This window comes from Zalophus californianus, chromosome 7 (genome assembly GCF_009762305.2).
Source record: "Zalophus californianus isolate mZalCal1 chromosome 7, mZalCal1.pri.v2, whole genome shotgun sequence".
NCBI classification, from domain to species: Eukaryota; Metazoa; Chordata; class Mammalia; order Carnivora; family Otariidae; genus Zalophus; species Zalophus californianus.
This window is the reverse complement of record NC_045601.1, coordinates 117,779,433-117,800,471: the sequence shown is the minus strand read 5'-3', so window position 1 is coordinate 117,800,471 and position 21,039 is coordinate 117,779,433. Positions and strand designations below refer to the sequence as shown.

The window sequence follows — 21,039 nt, the reverse complement described above, 5'->3', positions numbered from 1 at the left end:
TGTTGTATTTAGAATCAATTCAATATGATTTGAGAATGAATATCTTCAGATTGTTCTGCAAATGTCCTCTTAATTTGGATTCCTTTTTGGAAGAAAAGGTTAAGAATGGAATCATTGGAGATGCTATTTCTTCCTCCTGTTTTCTCTCTGCTGATTCAAACATTGACTGGTAAGATTTTTATGTCACTTACACTTTGTTTTCTTCTTATTATTCCTCTCTTCCCATCACTTCTTTGGAATGATTTATTGGTTTATCATGATCATTACTATGATTCTTGTTTTGCTAATTACTGTTCATTATGTTAATTTTAGAAAGTTTTCTCTTTTCCCTATAAACATAGATACCTTAGGGCTGGGTGACCATATTTCTCACCATTTGATTGGGATGGAGGCACTGCTGGACCTTTAGAGCCTGGATTTGATTCCCAATCTCTGCTGCTCATAATTGTGGGATCATGGGCAAGTTACCTAGTCTCACTCTTTTATTCTCTTTGTAATAGGAATAATATCTGATATAATGTATATGCATGTATAAAGTTCTGAGTACAGCACCTGGTACATTGTAATTACTGAATAAATACTATTTATTATTATAATACCACATTAAGTACCAATTAGTTTCAGTTATAACCTCCAAATGGACCCTGATAGTTGAAAATGGAACAAACTACTGGAGCTAGGAATAGAGAAACAAGAAGTTAAAAGGCAAGAAATGCTGAAAATATTAATAAACTACAGAGTCAGAAATACAAATCTTAAGTCTTGGTATATTCACACTACAACAGAGCACAAAAGGGCCACTAATACCATAAAAAAAACCAATGATAACAATATAATTGAGAGAAACATGGAACTTACTCTTAGATTTCTCAGGTCTTGCTTTAATAAAAAAGACAAACAAATTAGTGTGATTGATGAAACAGAAACACATTTTCACTGATGCCATTCCTGGATGAGCATCACACACTGAACAATAGTGAAAAGGATGATTAAGCAGGGATCTCTTTGCCTTGGGAATGTTCTGGAAGGAAGGATCCGGAGCTAGTGATGAGGCTCACTTTACCTTTTCCTCTAGATCCCTGATTATGTGAAGTAAGGAAATGTATTATATTCCAACCTATTTTAGTTGAGCTACTTTCTTGGTCCTCCTTTGTCATTTTACTTTTCCAGTCTGCACCCACAAACTCCATCTCTGCAGTCCTCACCAAGATTCCTTACTTGATTTGCCCACTCTGTCACTCCCTTCAGTGAGAGCTTCATCGAACCCCACACTTAGCATGGCCTCTGCAAGAGCAGGCACTTAACAAATGTTTACTGGAAAAAATTCTCCCTACTCTCACCAGCATCAGAGTGCTCCTCCTTTCCCTCTGTTCTCTTCAAGCACCCATTAGGGAGATTTTGTGTGTTATATAAAGGTGAAACAGGTATGGGGTATATGAAGGCATGCAATGATCTCTGCTACAAGAGCATGAGGGTGAGCAAAAGAGATTGCTCGGAGAGGGGTGATCATATGACATTTTTTTTTAAAGCAGGTTTTAGTCTATATATTTTTATATTTAAAGCAGGTTTTTGATAGTGCATTGTAGCATCTTGCTTTTTTAAAAAATTTTTTATTGTTATGTTAATCACAATAGATTACATCATTAGTTTTTGATGTAGTGTTCCATGATTTATTGTTTGTGCATAACACCCAGTGCTCCATGCAGAATGTGCCCTCTTTAATACCCATCACCAGGCTAACCCATCCCCCCACCCCCTCCCCTCTAGAACCCTCAATTAATTTGGAACAGTCTTCTAATGTATACTGACAAACTACTATAATTATTATTAGAAAAATGTTATGCTACCTATTATAAATTTGAGCAATATATATGAGTTGATGTATATACAGGAAACTTACTAATAGGTCCTGCAGTTTGCACTAAAAAGAAATCAAAACTGACATATTAGTATGAGTGTTTGGATGGAGAATACATTTTTCATTAATTTTATTCTAGGGATGGGGCTTTGGGAGGTAGAGTTAGGGAGAAGAAGTGATAACAGTAATAAGAATATTAGGGAGAACTAATCCAGGTATGATAACTATATAGCAAAAGAGATATTGAGCATATATTGCAATTCAGCCTAGATGAGGATCTCTCTAGAATCATTGTCAACCTAGGAGAGGTTAGAGACATTAAAGGTTTAAACTTTATATTTTTCTTTCCTGTCAGAAGATACTGCTTTTTTAAAGGACCACCCTTGTACTGAAATATTTCTGACCAACTAATATGCTCTAGGGTAGGCTTGAAAGTAGGAGGTAAGGATACAGTCTTCTCACAGTTTCCAGCTTACTGACTACTGCTTTCATTAGCTTGAGTGCCTCCGGGAAAGAGTAAAAAAAAAACAAAACCAGTTTTTAATGAGAATTTGGCCTTCAGGTGATTTTCTAGTTCTGATTAAACCTGCTATCTTACTTGACAACATTCCTTTTACTTAAGAATGATCCTTGGGGCACCTGGGTAGTTCAGTCAGTTAAGTGTCTGACTCTTGATTTTCGCTCTGGTCATGATGTCAGGGTCATGAAATCGAGCCCCGCGTTGGGCTCCATGCTCAGAACAGAGTCTGCTTAAGACTCTCTTCCTCTCCCCCTCCCCCACGGACTCCCTCTATTTCTAAAATAATTAATTAACTAATTAATTAATTAAAAAATAAGAAAATGAAAAGAAGAATGATTCTTGGTTGGTAAACTGCATGTGAACTGGGAGAACTATAAATACCTGTTAGAAAGCCTTATCTTTGGGCTTCCCTGAATGTAGTGACCATGTATTTGGGCATGTTCCTTATAGGATCCCTGCAGGTTATGTGTGTGGAGTTCTTATAGGATATTTTGGCTCCTGGGGATTCTAACTCCAAGCAGCTTCTGTATGTAGCCTATGGGAGGCCAAAGAGAATACTTCCTGGGTGGCACCTTAGACACCTGCATAGACCACTTCGAGGATTACTGTCACAGAAGAGGGATGGTTGATGCTGCCCTAGTGGCAAGCTGTGCTTCCTGCCTTATATCCCGCTGAGTAGCCTGGTGAAGGCTGGGATCATCATCTGAGTCTGCACAGTTAATTGAATCTTAAAGGACCACCCCTCCTTTCAGTGGGGATTGCATTGTCTCTCTTCTCCATAGCTCCGTACTTCATGGCACTCATGATGGGAAATATCCCAGTTCTAACCCATAAGCCCCCAAAACTTTAACTGTGAATTTTTTTTTTTTCTGTGTAAAAAAGCTAGAAAATGGATTACCAGTTGTAGCTATCCTGGACCATGAGTTGTAGACAAGCTAGAAATTTACGTATTTTGCAAAAGTAATTTAATGTTTGCTTTGACTGTATCTATTAAAAAAAATGCCCTTGATCCTGGAGTGGAATTCCTAGGATACCTGCCCTGCGGTATAAGCCACTGAATCTTTAGACAGAATATCATTTCAAGTATTATTATTATTTTTTTAATCTTTAAATTTTTTTATTATGTTAATCACCATACATTACATCATTAGTTTTTGATGTAGTGTTCCATGATTCATTGTTTGTGCATAACACCCAGTGCTCCATGCAGAACGTGCCCTCTTTAATACTCATCACCAGGCTAACCCATCCTCCCACCGCCCTCACCTCTAGAACCATCAGTTTGTTTTTCAGACTCCATCGTCTCTCATGATTTGTCTCCCCCTCCGATTTACTCCCCTACATTCTTCCCCTCCTGCTATCTTCTTCTTTTTTTTTTTAACATACATTGCATTATTTGTTTCAGAGGTACAGATCTGTGATTCAACAGTCTTGCACAATTCACAGCACTCACCATAGCACATACCCTCCCCAATGTCTATCACCCAGCCACCGCATCCCTCCCACCCCCCGACCACTCCAACAACCCTCAGTTTGTTTCCTGAGATTAAGAATTCCTCATATCAGTGAGGTCACAGGATACATGTCTTTCTCTGATTGACTTATTTCACTCAGCATAACACCCTCCAGTTCCATCCACATCGTTGCAAATGGAAGATCTCATTCCTTTTGATGGCTTCATAATATTCCATCGTGTATATATACCACCTCTTCTTTATCCATTCATCTGTCGATGGACATCTTGGCTCTTTCCACAGTTTGGCTATTGTGGACATTGATGCTATAAACATCGGGGTGCATATACCCCTTCGGATCCCTACATTTGTATCTTTGGGGTAAATACCCAGTAGTGCAATTGCTGGATCATATGGTAGCTCCATTTTCAACTTTTTGAGGAACCTCCATACTGTTTTCCAGAGTGGCTGCACCAGCTTGCATTCACACCAAAAGTGTAGGACGGTTCCCCTTTCTCCGCATCCCCGCCAACATCTGTCATTTCCTGACTTGTTAATTTTAGCCATTCTGACTGGTGTGAGGTGGTATCTCATTGAGGTTTTGATTTGGATCTCCCTGATGCCAAACGATGTTGAGCACTTTTTCATGTGTCTGTTGGCCGTTTGGATGTCTTCTTTGGAAAAATGTCTGTTCATGTCTTCTGCCCATTTCTTGATTGGATTATTTGTTCTTTGGGTGTTGAGTTTGATAAGTTCTTTATAGATTTTGGATACTAGCCCTTTATCTGATATGTCATTTGCAAATATTTTCTCCCATTCTGTCGGTTGCATTTTGGTTTTGTGGACTGTTCCTTTTGCTGTGCAAAAGCTTTTTATCTTGATGAAATCCCAATAGTTCATTTTGCCTTTGCTTCCCTTGCCTTTGGCAATGTTTCTAGGAAGAAGTTCCTGCGGCTGAGGTGGAAGAGGTTCCTGCCTGTGTTCTCCTTTAGGATTTTGATGGACTCCTGTCTCACATTTAGGTCTTTCAACCATTTTGAGTCTATTTTTGTGTGTGGTGTAAGGAAATGGTCCAGTTTCATTCTTCTGCATGTGGTTGTCCAATTTTCCAACACCATTTGTTGAAGAGACTGTCTTTTTTCCATTGGACATTCCTTCCTGCTTTGTTGAAGATTAGTTGACCATAGAGTTGAGGGTCCATTTCTGGGCTCTCTATTCTGTTCCATTGATCTATGTGCCTGTTTTTGTGCCAGTACCATACTGTCTTGAGGATGACAGCTTTGTAATAGAGCTTGAAGTCCAGAATTGTGATGCCACCAGCTTTGCTTTTCTTTTTCTGCATTCCTCTGGCTATTCGGGGTCTTTTCTGGTTCCATACAAATTTTAGGATGATTTGTTCCATTTCTTTGAAAAAAGTGGATGGTATTTTGATGGGGATTGCATTGAATGTGTAGATTGCTCTAGGTAGCATTGACATCTTCACAGTGTTTGTTCTTCCAATCCATTGGCATGGAACGTTTTTCCATTTCTTTGTGTCTTCCTCACTTTCTTTCATGAGTATTTTATAGTTTTCTGAGTACAGATCCTTTGCCTCTTTGGTTAGATTTATTCCTAGGTATCTTATGGTTTTGGGTGCAGTTGTAAATGGGATCGACTCCTTAATTTCTCTTTCTTCTGTCTTGTTGTTGGTGTATGGGAATGCCACTGATTTCTGTGCATTGATTTTATATCCTGCTACTTTACTGAATTCCTGTATGAGTTCTAGCAGTTTTGGGGTGGAGTCTTTTGGGTTTTCCACATAAAGTATCATATGTGCAAAGAGTGAGTTTGACTTCCTCTTTGCCGATTTGGATGCCTTTGATTTCTTTTTGTTGTCTGATTGCTGTGGCTAGGACTTCTAATACTATGTTGAATAGCAGTGGTGATAGTGGACATCCCTGCCGTGTTCCTGACCTTAGGGGAAAAGCCCTCAGCTTTTCCCCATTGAGAATGATATTCGCTGTAGGCTTTTCATAGATGGCTTTTATGATGTTGAGGTATGTACCTGCTATCCCTATACTCTGAAGAGTTTTGATGAAGAAAGGATGCTGTACTTTGTCAAATGCTTTTTCTGCATCTATTGAGAGGATCATATGATTCTTGTTCTTTCTCTTGTTAATGTATTGTATCACGTTGGTTGATTTGCGGATGTTGAACCAACCTTGCAGCCCAGGGATAAATCCCGCTTGGTCATGGTGAATAATCCTTCCTATGTACTGTTGGATCTATTGGCTAGTATTTTGGTGAGAATTTTTGCATCCATGTTCATCAAGGATATTGGTTTGTAATTCTCCCTTTTGATGGCGTCTTTGTCTGGTTTTGGGATCAAGGTAATGGTAGCCTCATAAAACGAGTTTGGAAGTTTTCCTTCCATTTCTATATTTTGGAACAGTTTCAGGAGAATAGGTATTAATTCTTGAAATGTTTGGTAGGATTCCCCTGGGAAGCCATCTAGCCCTGGGGTTTTGTTTTTTTTGGGAGATTTTTGATGACTGCTTCAATTTCCTTAGTTGTTATAGGTCTGTTCAGGTTTTCTATTTCTTCCTCGTTCAAATGTGGTAGTTGATACATCTCTAGGAATGCATCCATTTCTTCCAGGTTATCTAATTTGCTGGCATAGGGTTGCTCATAATATGTTCTTATAATTGTTTGTATTCTTTGGTGTTGGTGTGATCTCTCCTCTTTCATTCATGATTTTGTTGATTTGGGTCATTTTCTTTTCTTTTTGATAAGTCTGGCCACGGGTTTATCAATCTTTTTAATTCTTTCAAAGAACCAGCTCCTAGTTTCTTTGATCAGTTCTACGGTTCTTTTGGTTTCTATTTCATTGATTTCTGCTCTGATCTTTATGATTTCTCTTCTCCTGCTGGGTTTAGGCTTTATTTGCTGTTTTTTCTCCTGCTCCTTTAGGTGTAGGGTTAGGTTGTGTATAATTGCCTTATATAATTGGCTGCTCCCATGTTAGCGGCATAGATATTTACAATTGTTAGATCTTCTTGGTGGATAGATCCTTTAAGTAGGATATAGTGTCCTTCCTCATCTCTTATTACAATCTTTGTTTTGAAATCTAATTTGTCTGATATAAGGATTGCCACCCCAGCTTTCTTTTGGTGTCCATTAGCATGGTATATGGTTTTCCACCCCCTCACTTTCAATCTGGGGATGTCTTTGGGTCTAAAATGAATCTCTTGCAGACAGCATATTGATGGGCCTTGTTTTTTAATCCAATCTGATAGCCTGTGTCTTTTGATTGGGGCATTTAGCCCATTTACATTCAGGGTAACTATTGAAAGATATGAGTTCAGTGCCATTGTTTTGCCTGTAAGGTGACTGTTTCTGTATATTGTCTGTATTCCTTTCTGGTCTATGTTGCTTTTAGGCTCTCTCTTGGCTTAGAGGACCCCTTTCAATATTTCTTGGAGGGCTGGTTTTGTGTTTGCAAATTCCTTTAGTTTTTGTTTGTCCTGGAAGCTTTTTATCTCTCCTTCTATTTTCAATGACATCCTAGGTGGATATAGTATTATTGGCTGCACATTTTTCTTATTTGGTGCTCTGAAGATATCATGCCAGTCCTTTCTGGTCTGTCAGGTCTCTGTCTGTGCATAGGTCTGTTGTCAATCTAATGTTTCTACCATTATAGGTTACATATCTCGTCTCCCGAGCTGCTTTCAGGATTTTCTCTTTGTCTCTGAGACTCGTAAGTTTTACTATTAGATGTCGGGGTGTTGACCTATTATTATTGATTTCGAGAGGGGTTCTCTGTGCATCCTGGATTTTGATGTCTGTTTCCTTCCCCACGTTATGTAAGTTTTCTGCTATAATTCCCTGCAATATACCTTCTGACCTATTATTATTGATTTCGAGAGGGGTTCTCTGTGCATCCTGGATTTTGATGTCTGTTTCCTTCCCCACGTTATGTAAGTTTTCTGCTATAATTCCCTGCAATATACCTTCTGCCCCTCTGCAATATACCTTCTTCTGGGATCCCAATTATTCAAATGTTGTTTTGTCTTATCATATCGCTTATCTCTCGAATTCTGCCCTCGTGATCCAGTAGTTGTTTATCTCTCTTTTTCTCAGCTTCTTTATTCCATCATTTGTTCTTCTATATCGCTAATTCTCTCTTCTCCCTCATTTATCCTAGCAGTTAGTGCCCCCATTTTTGATTGCACCTAATTAATAGCCTTTTTGATTTCAACTTGGTTAGATTTTAGTTCTTTTATTTCTCCAGGAAACGTTTCTCTAATAACGTCCATGCTTTTTTCAAGCCCAGCTAGTATCTTTAAAATCATGATTCTGAACTCTATGTCTGACATCGTACTAATGTCTGTATTGACTAGGTCCCTGGCAGACGGTACTACCTCTTGTTCTTTTTGCTGAGGTGATTTTTTTCATCTTGTCATTTTGTCCAGAGGAGAATAGATGAATGAGAGAACAAAATACTAACAGGTTAACAACGTCCCCAGAAAATATATTCTAAACAAATCAGGAAAGACCTGAAACCAGGGGAAAAGAAAGGGAAAGAAAGAAAAAAGAGAAAAAAAAAAGAAAAAGTAAAAGATAAAAACAAACAAAAACAGAACAAAACAAAACAAAAACACAATATGATCAAATATGATCAGGTTAGTGCATAGATCAGTGCCACACACTAGAATTTGGGTGTATTTTGGTCTGTTAGAAGAGAGTGCCTCCTAAAATTTTAAAGAAAGACTTATATATGTACAAAATAAGGGTTGATACAATGAAGGGATGGAATATGATTGTAAAGATGAAAATTATAAAAGATTTTATAAAAGGATTTGGTAAGATAAGAAGTTGTTTGGGAAAAGAAAGAAGATTTTAAAAAAAGAAAAAAGGGAGAGAATGTGATCAGGCAGGAGACTAGAACAGAGCCATACAGTAGTGATTTAGGGTATATTTTGATCTGTTAGAAGAAACTGTATCTCAAAATTTTAAAGAGAGAACAACATATATATATGCCACAAATAAGGGTAACGACTACGAAGGGATAGAATATGACTCTAAAAATGAAAAATAAAAATGTTTTTTAAAAAAGGGATTGACAAGATGTTGGTTGAAAAAGGGAAAAAGAAAAATTCAAAAAAAGAAACAATTAAAAAAATTAATTTTGAAAGAGTAAGGAATCATGGTAAAAAGACCATGTATTCTGTGTGCAGTAGCCCCCTAGCGCTGGAGTTCTCCCGTTCTGATTGATCAGTAAACTTGGTCTTGACTGGCTATTCGCGCTGATCTTCTCTGGGAGGGGCCTGTTGCTGTGGTTCCCAAATGTCTTTGCCGGAGGCGGAATTGCCCCGCCCTTGCCGGTCAGGCTAAGTAATCTGCTCGGGTTTGCTCTCGGGAGCTTTTGTTCCCTGCAAGCTCTCCGTACAGCTTTAGAGGATGAGAGTGAAAATGGCGGTCCCCCAATCTCTGCCCCAGAGGAGCCAAGAACTTGGGACCCCACTCCTCAGTGCACCCCCAGAGAAAAGCAGTCACTCCCATCTCCCCGATCTCCGGCTGCACTCCGTGCTCACCTGGCCTGTGACCGAGTGTTTCTATCTCTGGCTCCCAACCTCGTTGGAGTCTCCAAACCCAGCAGATCCCTGTGGTGCGCTCCTGCGCCGCTCCTCCTGGGGGAGGAAGGGGAGTCTCCCTGGCTCTGCAACTTTTTGGGTCCCTGCTGGAGGAGCAGTGGCCCGAATGTGTCGCCGATCACAGTTTATGGCAACCCTGAGCTGAGAGCCCGCACCTCGGCTCTGTCTCTGCAGCCGGCTTCCCAGCTCCGATTCCTGGGAGCTCTGCCGCACTCAGGCACCCCTGGTCTTTCTGTGACCCCGAGGGTCCCGATACCACAACCCTAAGCGAGGGTTCCACCCGCCACTTAGCCACTGGAGCGACGTCCCTCAGCGGTGCTGGCTTCTAAAAGTTCTGATTTTGTGCTCCGCTGCTCTATCACTTGCCAGAAGTGGCTGCTGGAGGCCCCCTCCCCCACCATCTATCCCCCAAATATTGCCTCTGATTCACTTCTCTGCATGTCCTACCTTTCAGAAAGTGGTCACTTTTCTGTTCAGAGAGTTGTTGGTGTTCTTCTCTTCGATCTCCTGTTGAGTTCATAGTTGTTCAGAATGGTTTGATCCCTATTCAGCTGAATTCCTGAGACCAGACGAAATCCAGTTCTCCTACTCCTCTGCCATCTTGCTCCGCCTTCCTCTAGTATTATTTTGTTTTCTTAGTTTTCCTATATTTTCTTACTCTTTTTCAATTTGTGGCTCTTTTGTAGACTTCTTTTACTTCTGTTTCTCAGCTTTATTTATATTCATTTACTTTTTTTTCTTCTCCTGCCTTGAACTCAATCTCCTGCTTTTAACTTTCTTCCTACTTTTGTTCTTTTTAAATTTCTCTCAATTTTTCTCTTTTAACATGTCTCTTTATTTCTGTCTGTTACTCTTTGTATTGCATTTTCTCTCACTTCCTCTCCCCATAGGACTTTTTGTCCACTATTTTTAATATTATAAGTTCATTGTATTCCTAACTAATAACCTTTTAGAACACTCAAAATAGTAGTGGAAGAACTCACATTAAAAAAGAGTCAGCACAACTTCAGTTCTAACTTCATTGACTATCTTCCTTCCCTTATTTTTTTGAGAAATGGTTTCTGAACCTCAATTTTTTCATCTCTCAGGATGGGTATAATATCTACTTTACCCACCACCATTGAAATGTTGTGTAGGCCCAACAAAATAATGCATTGGAGAGTTAGAAAAACTGTAAGCCATTATAGGAATCATACAAGGAATGTTCACTTCAGCAGCACATATACTAAAATTGGAACAATACAGAGAAAGTTAGCATGACCTGTGTGCAAGGATGACATGCAAATTCATGAAGGAATCACACAAAGAATGACTAGGTACAGATATAGAACTTACATTCATTCTGTTAGGCAAATATGGGAAACCTCAAACATCTTTTTTTTAGGTTTCTAATTTCAAAAATTTCTAATTTTTGTTAGGAATCCTATAAACCAGTGTGTGAAGGTATAATTATTTGCTCTTAGTTTGTAAATATGTAATTATGGACAACTGTATCTTGAACCTAACCATTATTTATAATGTTTCTATGGAAAAATGCAATAGGGTAAGTTGCTAAAAGTTGGTGAAAATAAAACCTAACTGTCTTGGAGAGAACTTTTCAGAGAAACTAAATCGGAAGAAAAAACAGGATTTGCATTATTTTGAACATAATCCCAATAACAAAAATTTATTTTCAGGGAAAGCAAGAAGTTTAGGTGCTGTGTTCTAAAATTTTATTACATGGTGGTTCTAAAAAGCTATATTATAGAACTTAGAAAAGACCACTCCTAGGGGGTTATTTTTTCACTTTGTATTTCAGCTTCATAGTTAATATCTTTTTATTGTGGAACCTGGGTGAATCCAACCTCTAGGAATTCTGAATGGGATAATGAGACAGTGGAAAAACTTGATCCTGGAGTCTATGGGCATGAATCATTTGAAATAAAAATCAACTGACATTCTAAGCATTGTCCGGGACCAAAAGACATTGTAATTGAGAGGTGAATTACCAATGGTTTTTTGAGAGAGCTCTAGAAAAATAAACAAAAGAAAAGAGGAAAGAAATCAATAGTTGCTCTCAGGGTCTGGAGCCCGTATTTCTCATTTGCATGCTTTTCCTGGTAATCTATGCCACTAAACTTGGGCTCAGCTACAGTGGGGTAGCAAGGATGTTGACTTTCTTCATGGATGCTAAGACAATCTAATCCATATAAGGGCCTCCTTATCTAATGGATCCACTGAAAGGCTAAGTAGCAAAAGTACTAAGTAGAGGTCACCCTTTTGGCCCATTTAAACCCCTGTAGAGGATTGGAAAAATCCTTCTCCATTTAAACTTAATTTTCTTCATTTCCCCTATAATTTCACTTCTGTCCATCTCATTCTGTTTTTAAAAGTCCTTTGTGTGATGTGATTGAAAACCTTATGGTTTGTGTTTGGCACTGGAATGTACGTCATTAATGACTTACTGAAATGGTAGGTACAAGACAACAAAAAGGCCAAAAAAATGTGGACCCCCCCAAACCCCTGAAATCCTAACATAGAATCCAAAGAAGAGTCCCTAAGATACTGCAGGAAATTAAAATTCTCTACAGTGGGGAATCAGGCAGTAAACTTACTGATAGGTCCCGTAGCTCCTGTTAAGAAACAGAGAGGGAAAAAGAGAGGAAGAGAGAGAGGGGTGAGGGAGAAAGGGAGATAATCAGTATGCTTCGTCACTGTGAGGAAAAAAACCATTCTTCAACCCTCACTCTAGAGGGAGTGTCATAAGTAGGAACCCTAGGAACATCAAGGGTTGCTTGCATGGCAGTCCTCAGATGGGCTTCGTGTTGTACAATATAGGGGACTTCCAGGAACAGGGGTCTCCCCCTTTTTTTCAGTGATATTTGTAACCTTTAGAGGACTGGGATAGACTCATTCCATACTAATTCATAATGTCTCCTTTAAAAATTTTTTTCTCTCATTCCATTACAGACTTATTGTTATTTGAAAAGTGAACTTCCCTTGCTGAGAGGCCTTATGACTGCTATTAAGAGGGTCCTTTTCTATTTTCTTATGTTAGCCCATGGGCTTTGCAGTCTCTCTACTTTATGCACAGCTTCTTTGGAAACTGTGTAATAGGAATGCTAGAGAGGTTGAGAAACATGGCATCAAGAAAACAGGGCAGATCAGTACTTAAGACCTTGTGGGTGAGAAATTAAAGGAACCAGAGTGGAGAAACAAATTTGATACTTACGAATTGGTGCTGTGAATTGCACTGAAATACGGAGAAGAGGAAAATCAGCAGGTTTGATATTAATAGAATGCTCATGCATCCAATATTCTTTTTAAAGAAACTGAAGCAACTCAACCAGAGGGAGAATTACGAAGGTATATGAATAGATAATTTTAGCAAAGAAGCCCCATAACCCTCCCTCCAGATTAAGTCATTTGGCATTCATCATAAATGAGAAATCTATGGCAGAGGGGGACGTATAAAACTGGGGCTGAAGGTTATCAATCTTTCCTTCACTTTCATCCGTCCTCTCTTTCCCTCTGTGCCTGACCCAACACTCAGTTCTCTCAAAGGATTGACACTCCTAGGGGTAGGTGGGATGTCAGTTATGTTGGCTTTTTTTCATCACCACCTCCTCCTTGTCTTTATCATGCTTATTCTTTTGCCTTCTCCTAGAACCAACTGTTCTTGTAGTGTTTCCCTCTGTTTAGGAAAAGTCACAGTAGTTATTTTAATTATTTTTATTATAAGAGAACTTTTTTCTGGTTTTAAATATTTATTTATATTTCATATTATTTTAAATATGAATGATTTTGCTTTCCCTTGTCTTAAACTCAGTCACAGTTCAGGGTTTTTTTTTCTGATGTCTTGAGCATCAAGAGGTGTCAGTAATTTAAATGGAATCATGCAATCAAGAAGCGTGGGTGAGAAAGCCTGGAAACAGAAAGAGCTTGGGTAACGAGAGGTCCCATAGCTCACAGAAGACCAAAGAGTATCAGAATTAGGAAACAGAAAAGGAACTCACTTATGGGTCCAATGGTTCCAGCTAAAATATGGGAAAAGCAAAACAGACTAATTAGAATGGTTCTTTGGCACAGAAAATACACAGTTTGCACTGAAATTATTTTTGGGAGAACATCATAAATGCAGACACAGGGAACAAAATTTCTACCTCATCAGAAGAGTAAATAAATTTTTTTCTTCATTCCCCACCCTGGAGGACCCCTGTAACTACTGGGATCTGACAGCTGGAGCTGCAGGGATGAAGTGGTCAGGGTTACTTCCCTGATGGGTCACTGTAACTCAGTAGATTCCATAGGCCATTGCCTTTCTTCCACCTGGGCTAATTTGAACTTGTTTAGCCAGAATCTATGGCCTCATCTTCTGAAGGAGGCAGTGGGAATTTCTGTCTCCTGTGGGTAACCTCAGCTCCCTTATTCATTGGAGTAACTTGGCCTGCAATATCTTAGCATGAAAGGGAATAGGAACTCTCAGAAGGCTCAAGACTTTCACAAGTGCAGTTGGCTGGTAAAGGGATTGAGGCACTAGACCCACATGCTTAACAATAACAGCCTCTCCTTTATAAACACCATACACACGGACACCTCTTTCTACCTCTAGGGCTACACGTGCTTTAGTGACACTTCCCCAGTGTTTACTCTTGATTGACTTTGATTATTTTAATTATGTTTCATGTGTATAAATGCTCCAGGAGGAGTAGACACAGCATGTGATTTGTCATGAGCTCTAACCCGCAAATCATTCTTCCTCTTTAGTGTTGGCCCTGCCCCAGGAGCTCAAGCTCTGAGCATCCTCAGCAGTGATGGATAGAAATATATTAAGAAATTAATGAAACCTTGGTGAGTTTCATTTTTCTTGTCATTGACTTTAAGGCTACTCTTGCTGTGGAGAATCTGAAGGGATGGAGGAGCTGGTTAAACTTAGACCAAGTGCACTCAACTTTTTATTTATTTTCTAGCTATAGAGGATTGAAACCCTGTAAGTAATGGTTCTAAGCCACCTGGGGATTTTCTTAAAAATGCAGATTCTGTTTTAGTGGGTTTTAGGTGGAGATTCTTCATTGCTAAGAAATTCCAAGGTGATGCTAATGCAGATCCCTGGACCCACTTTAAGCAGCAGGCCTTTAAGAGACTGGTAAAATCTCAGAGCTTGTATAGGTCACTGTTCCCATTTACCACTTTTTTTTTTCTTTTCTGTATCAACTGTCTCTCACCCATCCCTCATTCCCAGTGCTTCTGCCAGAGATGTTTGTTGTAATGTCATTTAAGATGATATCTGGACACTTCTTCCAGATTTACTCTTTGTTAATAGCAGGGGATCCTCTATCAGTGAGCTGTGACTGGGATTTCTAGCAAGGGAACTTCCTATCTTTTAACACTTTTATTCTTAACACTTTTTCCTTGGCCATTGAATCTCAGGACTTTGAGAAATTTAAAAGTGATAGTACTTCCTCAGAGAGGCTCCCAGCTTATTAAAATAAGAATAGGGAATAAAGAAGGAGAAAATAATTGACAATTTGTGCAGGGGGAAATAAAAACATCCACGAATAGGAGACTCTTACATATTCTAACAGTGTAGTAAATCAAAGCACATGGGAATTAAAGCACAAGAAAGAAACTTACTTATGGGTCCTGCAGTGCCAGCTAAAATACAAACACAAACAAGTAAGTCTGGAGAGAGCATGACTGAAGGATATACATTTCAGGGAGCTTCAGTTCAAGCATTTACTACATTATTACATTTACATGGAAAGCAGTAAGAAGGTAAGTCTTCATTCCCCCCCTTTATTCCTTAGGAGACTCTTAAGATCGTATTTCCTGCAATTATTTTTCTTGTTCTCAATTTTTACTATCTTCCTACAGTCAAATCCTTCTAAAAATTTCTGTTTATTTTAGGTAAACAACACCCAACCACAGGATTTTTCCTTTCACCTATGAATTAATATCATTAGAAGAGTTTCCACTTTGCTAAATAAGAAAATTGTCACGTAGAGGGATCCTGAAATCAGCCTCAATTCCTCACACTGGTAAAGGAAAAGGAGAATAGTAAAATAGTGAGTTGTCTCCTTTCTTCCTCCTTTATGTGCCTACTTAACCCCCACTCCAGCCCCCCCCATAGTAGGCACTTTGTAGAAGATTAAAAAAAAAAACTGAGTTGAAAAGTAGGAGAAACTTACATAAACGTTCTGGAGTTGCTTTGAGGGCTTTTGCATCACCTATGATGAAAAATGACAAGAACTATGAGAGATAAATGTTGTTTAAGCAAAAAAAAAAAGACAAATATAATCTCATCTAGATTTAGACTTTCAGAGAGCAAGAAGTGTAGGCAATCCCATTCCCTCCTCCCCATGTGTGCGGTACAAATAGTCAAATTTTGAGGGTAAAGATCCAAGGCTAGGGGCACCTGGGTGGCTCAGATGGTTAAGTATCCAACTCTTAATTTTGGCTCAGGTCACGTTCTCTGGATCCTGAGATCAAGCCCCATGTTGGGCTGAGTTTGGAGCCTGCTTAAGATTCTCTCTCCTTAAACAGTATGGAGGTTCCTCAAAAAGTTGAAAATAGAGCTACCCTACAACCCAGCAATTGCACTACTGGGTATTTACCCCAAAGATACAAATGTAGTGATCCAAAGGGGTACATGCACCCCAATGTTTATAGCAGCAATGTCCACAATGGCCAAACTATGGAAAGTTTGGAAAGAGCCAAGATGTCCGTTGACATACATACAATGGAATATTATGCAGCCATCAAAAGGAATGAAATCTTGCCATTTGCAATGACGTGGATGGAACTGGAGGGTATTTTGCTAAGGGAAATAAGTCAATCAGAGAAAGACATGTATGATATGATCTCACTGATATGAGGAATTCTTAATCTCAGGAAACAAACTGAGGGTTGCTGGAGTGGTGGGGGGTGGGAGGGATGGGGTGGCTGGGTGATAGACATTGAGGAGGGTATGTGCTATGGTGAGCACTGTGAATTGTGTAAGACTGTTGAATCACAGATCTGTACCTCTGAAACAAATAATACATTATAAGTTAAAAAAAAAAAAGAAGAAGATAACAGGAAGGGAAAAATGAAGGGGGGCGGATCGGAGGGAGAGATGAACCATGAGAGACTATGGACCCTGAGAAACAAACTGAGAGTTCTAGAGGGGAGGGGGTGGGGGTTGGGTTAGCCTGGTGATGGGTATTAAAGAGGGCACATACTGAATGGAACACTGGGTGTTATACGCAAACAATGAATCATAGAACACTACATCAAAAACTAATGCTGTAATGTATGGTGATTAACATAACATAATAAAAGTTGATTTCATGGAAAAAAAAAGATTCTCTCTCCTTCTCCCTCTGCCCCTCCCCACTCTCTCCTGCACGTGCTCTCTCTCAAATAAATAAGTAAATAAATATCCAAGACTAGAGAGTCCCAGCTTCACTACTCCCTAGTTATATGACTACATAGGTTACTAAACCTTTGAAACATTACTTTTCTCATCTTTAAAGTGGAAATTATACCTCCTTTCTTAGAGGCATGGCTACAGCGAAAAATCAAGAATAATAACGGTTAGGAAAGCTGATAAGTTCTATCAGAATTGTTTGGAAAGAAATATTCAGTGACTACACAGGAATGAAACTCTTATGCAAAGTAAGAAGTTTTCACTGTGTTTAAGGTCTTCGGCTTTAGTTTACTTTTTTTTCTACTTTCTCTATTTTTTCCTCTTTTTTTAAATTTTATTTTATTATGTTATATTAGTCACCATACTTTTTAAAAATTTTATTTTATTATGACTACTTTTCCCTCTTATATCTTATTGTCATTTGGAAAGTTCTGAATGCTGGTAACAGGGCATTTTCATGAGCACTTCATTGTGTTGTTTTGGTTTGCTGATCTGTGTGATTTCACTCTTTAAGAAAAAAATCTTTTTGTATTCCTTAGTTACCACAGTACCTTAGTTATACCTGTTGATGTTGCAGTGAGATTGGCAGGAGTGTGAGAACCATTGCTTCTTCCTTGAGAGTAACCAATCTTATTTTAAGATGTCAAGACCTCTCTACTGAAACAAGTGTATTTATGAGATGAATTCATTTTCCCATGGAATTTCAAAGGTTTTGTGTGTGTGTGTGAAATTATGGTTTGAAGTTTTAGAACCTACTTTGGACTTCCGTTTTCCTATTCTGGAGATTTTCACTGAAATCCTTCCTCCCTATTGCTTTCCTCCCCACTCTTTCTTCTTTTACCTGTTCAAATCTTTTTACCTTACATAGTTTTATTTCTCTGTTGAACATTCTTTAAGTGCTGAAGTATTATTTTAAAAAATTATATTTAGTAAAAAAGCTTTTAGTGAGTTGAAAAATTTACAACTTATTTCTCTTAAAATAATTATAGTTTTTACTTATATATTTATGACTTGATTTTTGTTTGCTAGTTTGTTGTGTTTGGGGGGAAATAGTAGATTTTCACAGAAATGATAAGATCTCAGCACTTGGGAAGAGATACTGCCTTTTCTATGTGCTATAGACTAAGGTAACATACTGCCATTCCCACTACCAAATAAAGATAATTTATAAAAGACAGCTCCCATATATTTAAGATTTCATAATATTGACTCATATCAGGAATGATGAATATATTTGAGTTAATGGGCTAATTCTGATCAATTAGTAGCAACTCCCTGGACAAGAGAAAAATTTTAGATTGTATGTGGGCTGAGCAGGAAAGAACTATAATCACCTACTGGTATCTGCCACAGGCAAAGGTATAAGCAGAGGTGGAACATATATATTTTTGGAAATTTTTGAACTGAGAGTTTTGTGGCCTTGCCCAGTTGAAGACAAATAAGCATGATAGCAAAAGGTTTCCACTTTCAAAGTGAAGCAGTTAAAAAGCTTAATTATAAGACTTGAGTATCCTGCCAAAATACTAAGTATTATGTATGTTTCGGTTAAGGACACAGCCTCTGCGGATAGTCTGCCTAATGAAAATACTAGAATTATTTCTCTTAGAGAGTGCCAAATTTTCCACGCTAAACAGAGATACTGGTTGACTTTGTGGGGGTCAAAAGCTCAACTGCTTCAGTAAGTCTCATGAATTGTGAATCTGTCAGTTTTAGGGGATAGTGGAGAATTTGGGCATTTGAAAAGTGCATACTCTATCTAGAAGCATTCACATTCAAAATTTAAAATAATGCGATGCTGGTCAACCAGAACACATGTACAGGTGGCACTGGGCTACTGGTTTGCCAATTTGGGAGCTCTACTTTGGAAAGGGAAAGTGTTTAAGTGAGTACCTTGCACATTTCAACAACAGTACGGTGTGAGATCCACATCACCACAGGCTGTGGCCTGAGTTGAGATAAACCAAATGAATTCCCTTTTTTCGTTAATTTAATCATAGGTATTGGTTGGGTCACATTTAATTAAAACCCGTAATTCACAAACTTGTTCAGGTTGTGAAGCACCTGGAAGTTGTGATACTTTTTAGAGAAAATCAGGCAATCATGATCTTTGAGCAAGAAGTAATTTTACTCGTTGTGTGCCCAAAAATATAATATTCAATATGAAAAATTTTATCAGAAGCACATAGCTCAGAAGAAAAAAATTTGTCAACCAGAATTATCTCTTTCTAAATTTTAAAATTTTTTTGTGTCATTTTCCCTAATTTGTTACTTTTCTGCCCCTCATTCCTCTCCCATTCTTCCCTTTTAGAAAATGCATTCATTCTGCTTTGGAAATAAATGGAAATCAGTTCCAGGAGACTGATTTAAGCCTTATCACCTCATTTTTTCTTCTTTCTCCATTCATGTCTTCTATATTCCCTCACTTTTCTGTTCTTTTCTGTTAATTTTTCAACTGGTAGTTGAAATTATAAAAGCTTAATGAGAAATTAAATAACTTGCCTATGTTCAAAGAACCAGTAAATAGGGAGTTGGCATACAACTCCAGGCAGCCTGGCTCCAGAGCCTGCATCTGTAACAGACTCCCTGTACATTTATAATACATTAATTAATAAAAAAAACTTATTTTTAAAGTGGTTTTTAATAGTTCTTATTATACCACTCTCAGTTCATGGAGAAATAATGCATATTTTCTATAATGGGGTAAACAATAGCTTATTCCCAAGTCCACGGCCAAAGTAAACAGCATTTTGTGGGGGTTGGGGAGTCATGTAGTTAGAAAGGGACACAGAGTCCAGGGAGGACCTGTTGGGATGGAAGAAAATCAAATCTGCTCTATAAGGAGAGGGAGTTAATGGAAGAGAAAAATACAAAGATATAAAAGAGAGAAGCTATGACAGCTGAAGAGAAGGTGGGGCTGGGAGATGAGGTCCCATGACAAGACATGACAAGAGTGCAGGAATTTGCTTAAAAGCAAGAAGGGGAGTGTCATTGTCTTAGGGGAAAGTTGAGGCAGGTGAACATGGTGTAGGTACAACAACTAATGAAGGAGAAGGTGGAGAATGATGAGCCTCCAGCACTCTCACTCTGACATAGCATATCTCCCCAGATAAGACAGGGAGACGTCCTCTGCCTAGTGTGGGAGCCTTACAACACCAGATTTTGAAAGGAGAAGAAAAACTTACTCATGGATCCTTGCAGTAATGCTAAAGAACAATAACAAATATTCAAATCGGTTTAGAGTTAATGGTTTAAATAATCCACCCATTTCCCAGGGGGTCTTTCCAGAAACTGTACCCTCCATTCCCCAGTAGGCAGATGGGTTACCACACTTGCATCTCGAATCATCCCCCCATTTGGACACTATCCAGGAGTGAAATTCTCAGGACAGTCTCCAGGTTTACTGTATTTTCAATATTCTGATTTCATTCAACATCTTTCCTTTCCCCTATTTTCTACTCCTCCTTCTTTCTTTTCCTTTTCTCAGTTTGGAGAATCTCCTCTTCATAAAGTAATAGCTTCAAGAACCAAAGAAAGGCAATCTTAGAAAGGTTCCAATTTTATAAAAAAAAAAGACTGAGATGGAGAGAGGGGAAGGTCTGTGCCTGAGTATGCTAAAAAATATATGCAGTTTTCGCCTCCAATTTTTCTGACTCAAAGTTCAGTGCATTTTCCTCTGTACTGCATACAGTTTTCTCTTTCTGTTCTTTCTGGAATAGTCCTTTAAAAAGTAAATTAACTTCTTTCCTATATATTGACTTTCTCTTTTTTTGTTGTCCTTTTTATTAATCTCTGGAGTGTTCCTCTTATAAAATTACCTAAATAATAGGGAAGGTTTGTGGAAATTTTAATATTAAATCATGACAGTATTAGTAATATGTAAACTACTATAGAATGAACCCCACTATATTCAGTGGAAGAAGGCTGAGCATTTGTCTTATTTGCCTTATGTTGAGGTTAAATTCCTGTGTGAAATTTGATCTTAGATCATTTCCTTCAGCTATTTGGAACCTTATTTAACCAGTCTCTAAAAAGACAGGATTTAACAATGCTCTGTTCAGCTTAACTTTTAATGATTCATTTAGTCTAAATCCACAAACTGAAGTCCTGTATTCCTGGGCCTTTTAGCCTTAGCTAATAAAATCTAGGATAATGGGAAGCAAAAAGACTGACATTCTAAATTTAGGGCC

General features: G+C 38.4%; 1 protein-coding gene and 1 non-coding gene across 2 annotated transcripts in view; one reads left to right on the top strand and one right to left on the bottom strand.

Annotated features, from left to right (window-relative positions):
* The window catches only part of TSBP1 (testis expressed basic protein 1), a 77,020-nt gene that overhangs the window by 28,844 nt on the left and 27,137 nt on the right, over positions 1-21,039 (bottom strand). Inside the window, 5 exon segments of the mRNA XM_027602859.1 lie at positions 12,060-12,077; positions 12,677-12,697; positions 13,461-13,481; positions 15,079-15,099; positions 15,633-15,671. Of these exon segments, the coding sequence (XP_027458660.1) occupies positions 12,060-12,077; positions 12,677-12,697; positions 13,461-13,481; positions 15,079-15,099; positions 15,633-15,671 (120 nt within the window).
* On the top strand, positions 10,669-10,773 carry LOC113928143. Its single transcript, XR_003521823.1, has one exon. It is a non-coding gene; the product is annotated as a U6 spliceosomal RNA (small nuclear RNA).